Source organism: Hylobates moloch, unplaced genomic scaffold (assembly GCF_009828535.3).
Source record: "Hylobates moloch isolate HMO894 unplaced genomic scaffold, HMol_V3 SCAFFOLD_1, whole genome shotgun sequence".
In the NCBI taxonomy this organism is placed as follows: Eukaryota; Metazoa; Chordata; class Mammalia; order Primates; family Hylobatidae; genus Hylobates; species Hylobates moloch.
In genome coordinates this window covers 124,512,248-124,515,337 of record NW_026652276.1, presented here as the reverse complement: position 1 = coordinate 124,515,337, position 3,090 = coordinate 124,512,248, and the positions used below count along the sequence as shown (strand labels likewise).

At 56.8% G+C, this 3,090-nt stretch overlaps 1 protein-coding gene across 8 annotated transcripts in view; it reads left to right on the top strand.

Annotated features, from left to right (window-relative positions):
* The window catches only part of OGDH (oxoglutarate dehydrogenase), a 486,510-nt gene extending 483,786 nt beyond the window's left edge, over positions 1-2,724 (top strand). For all 8 annotated transcript variants that reach the window (XM_058445180.1, XM_032758168.2, XM_032758169.2 and 5 more), the window contains 3 exons: positions 856-1,019; positions 1,213-1,367; positions 1,510-2,724. In XM_058445180.1, the coding sequence (XP_058301163.1) occupies positions 856-1,019; positions 1,213-1,367; positions 1,510-1,630 (440 nt within the window). In that variant the 3' untranslated portion in view covers positions 1,631-2,724. The remainder of the gene's footprint in view (positions 1-855; positions 1,020-1,212; positions 1,368-1,509) is intronic.
* The last annotated feature ends 366 nt before the right edge of the window (positions 2,725-3,090 follow it).

Here is a 3,090-nt window from a genome sequence, read left to right as displayed (position 1 = left end):
AGGGTTCAAGCAATTCTCCTGCCTCAGCCCCCCGAGTAGCTGGGATTACAGGCATGCGCCACCATGCCTGGCTAATTTTGTATTTCTAGTAAAGACAGGGTTTCACCATGTTGGTCAGTCTGGTCTCGAACTCCTGACCTCAGGTGATCCGCCTGCCTCAGCCTCCCAAAATGCTGGGATTTACAGGCGTGAGCCACCGTGCCCAGCTGGGATTTTTTTTTTTTTTTTTTTTTTGGAGATGGAGTCTTGCTCTGTTGCCCAGACTATAGTGCATGATCTTGGCTCACTGCAACCTCTATCTCCCAGGCCCAACTGATTCTTCTGCCTCAGCTTCCCGAGTAGCTGGGACCACAGGCGCATACCACCACACCTGGCTAATTTTTTGTATTTTTTTAGTAGAGATGGGGTTTCACCATGTTGCCCAGGCTGGTCTCGAACTCCTGAACTGAGGCAATCCGCCCGCCTCGGCTTCCCAAAGTGCTAGGATTGCAGGCATGAGCCACCGCACCTGGCCGGGATGTTTTAATATACTCTTGTCCCCGAAGTCTGAGCCAAGCTGTTTTGAAGGCTAGCCTGGTATTACTTGATACCCAGAGCTGGCCATGTCTGTTGTGTATTTGTTACACATAACGTGCTTTTCAAAGTGCACCTGGTCAGAGCAAATACAGGGCATCAGAGGCTGGTGAAGGGGAAGCATCTCTAACCCTTGAAAGCTGCATGTCCTGGCAGCAGTCCCTGGCACAGTCCTGGCTCCAGGAGCCCTCTGCTCACACACAGCAGAAGTGAGACGGGCCCAGGAGAGCTCTCAGCCACATCTCTGAGAGAACCAGCCTAGCCATGGGAACTCTCTTGTAGGAACACACTTCCAGCGGGTGATCCCAGAAGATGGCCCTGCAGCTCAGAACCCAGAGAATGTCAAAAGGCTTCTCTTCTGCACTGGCAAAGTGTATTATGACCTCACCCGGGAGCGCAAAGCACGTGACATGGTGGGGCAGGTGGCCATCACAAGGATTGAGCAGGTGAGGGCAGATGGTGCCATCAGGGTGTCCCCCCAGCAGGGGTCAGGGCTCTGGTGCCTTCACAGAACAGCCTTGCCTGGGGTGTGGCCCTAAGGTTCCTGACCTTCCCTGCTCAGAACACTAGTTTCCCTTTGCTGGATCTTGCCTGCCCTCTGAGTTTCCTCTTTTTGATCTGACCCCTGCTGTCTCCTAGCTGTCGCCATTCCCCTTTGACCTTCTGCTGAAGGAGGTGCAGAAGTACCCCAATGCTGAGCTGGCCTGGTGCCAGGAGGAGCACAAGAACCAAGGCTACTATGACTACGTGAAGCCAAGACTTCGGACCACCATCAGCCGTGCCAAGCCCGTCTGGTAAGGCCTCAGTCCCTGCCAGGAAGGCTGTGGGACCCTCCCCTCAGGCCAGTAGGCAGTTAGCCAGGCACATGCAGCAGAGAGATGGGCTGGGCCAACTCAGTGGCCCCTGCCCTCACTGCCCCCTCCCTCTGTCTCTTAGGTATGCCGGCCGGGACCCAGCGGCTGCTCCAGCCACCGGCAACAAGAAGACCCACCTGACAGAGCTGCAGCGCCTCCTGGACACGGCCTTCGACCTGGACGTCTTCAAGAACTTCTCGTAGATGCTGCCTAGGGTTGCTTGGGCCACTGCTCTCTCCACACCCATGACTGCCCCTTGCTTCTCGACTAAAGAATAGTGCCTCAGCACTGCCCACACCGCCGCCCTCCTCGCTGTGCCACCACCCCTCCCTCTGCTCTCGTAGGAGTTAGGCTGTCGTCTCCCTCCAGTGCTTGGCTGTCCCACAGGCCACACGCTGCCCAGGCTCTGCTGACTTCTGAGCAGTTTTCCAGGAGGCCCCGGGGGAGCAGGAGGAGGAAAGGTAGCCCCCGAGGGATGTCCTTGGGGAGGGGTCAGCTCTGGCCACAGCCCTCCCCACCAGTCTCACCCACTAGGGTAGGGACTGGGCCTTGTGTGGCTTCCTAGTGTGCTGGCAACCCCTGTCACCCAGCAACACACAGGCTCCTGTATTTGAGACTAGGATAGCTTCATCTTGAGCCTGAGCCTTAGAATCTGTAGAGGAGCCTGGAGTCGGATCTAGCCATGGCTGGCAGAGGTTTCTAGGGTGGGCCCCAGCTGTGGCATGAACTGAGGATGACCCGGGGCAGCTGGCAGGAGAGAGCCTTGGCCTGACCTGGCACAGAAAGGGCAGCTTCGGTCTCTACAGTGTCCATTATCTGCTGTTCCTTCGAGGGTTCCAGGCTGTGTGTAGGGCCCAAGCATGCCCCACCCACCCTGCCTGGGCCCAGGCAGCACCTGGAGCCCACAGAGTCTGTGTGTAGCCAGGAAGCCCTGCTCAGGTCGCCACCGCCGGGGCACTGGCTGCTCTGTCTTGGTCCTGTTAACCCTCCACCTCCACCCACCTCCTCCCTTGGCCTCCCTCCCCACCCCAACCACTCTTTCTTTCTCCTTTAACCCAATGGAGACTTTCTGATGCATCATTTTCTTTGCTGTGCCAAAGCAGGTCAGAAGAGGGAGAGGAGGGGCTGGGGGTAAGGGGCCAGGCCATGGCCAAGGGGCCAGCTGCCCCTCATTTATCACTCTGACCTTCACAGGGACAGATCTGATTTATTTATTTTGGTTAAAAAAAAAAAAAAAAAGGAACAGAAACAACTTTGCATTGCATCGGCTTGACCCATAAACTAAGTTATATCTGTGGGCGCGTCTGCTGTGTCTGTCTGTTCTGCCTTCTCCCCTGAGGGGATGGGGCTGGGCCAGGCCCCTCCTAACCCGCCTGGGAAGCAGCCCTCTCCTCATTGGACAGGGGGAGTGATGACCACCACCTGCAGGCCCTTGCAGGCAAAGCCATCCTTGTGAATGCGGCAGAGGTGGCCTGGGCTGCCGGGCTGTTTGGGTGCAGTCCTGTTTCTGAGCTTTCCCTGCTCTGGGTTCTTCCCCTGGCTCCACCTTGAAAAAGTACTGTGCACTCTGTGCCTCTCCGTTTTAGCCAGCGTGCCTGCGGGTTCACCCTAACCACACATTTGTTAATTAGTGCTCCCCAGAGCCCAAGCAACGATTCCAACC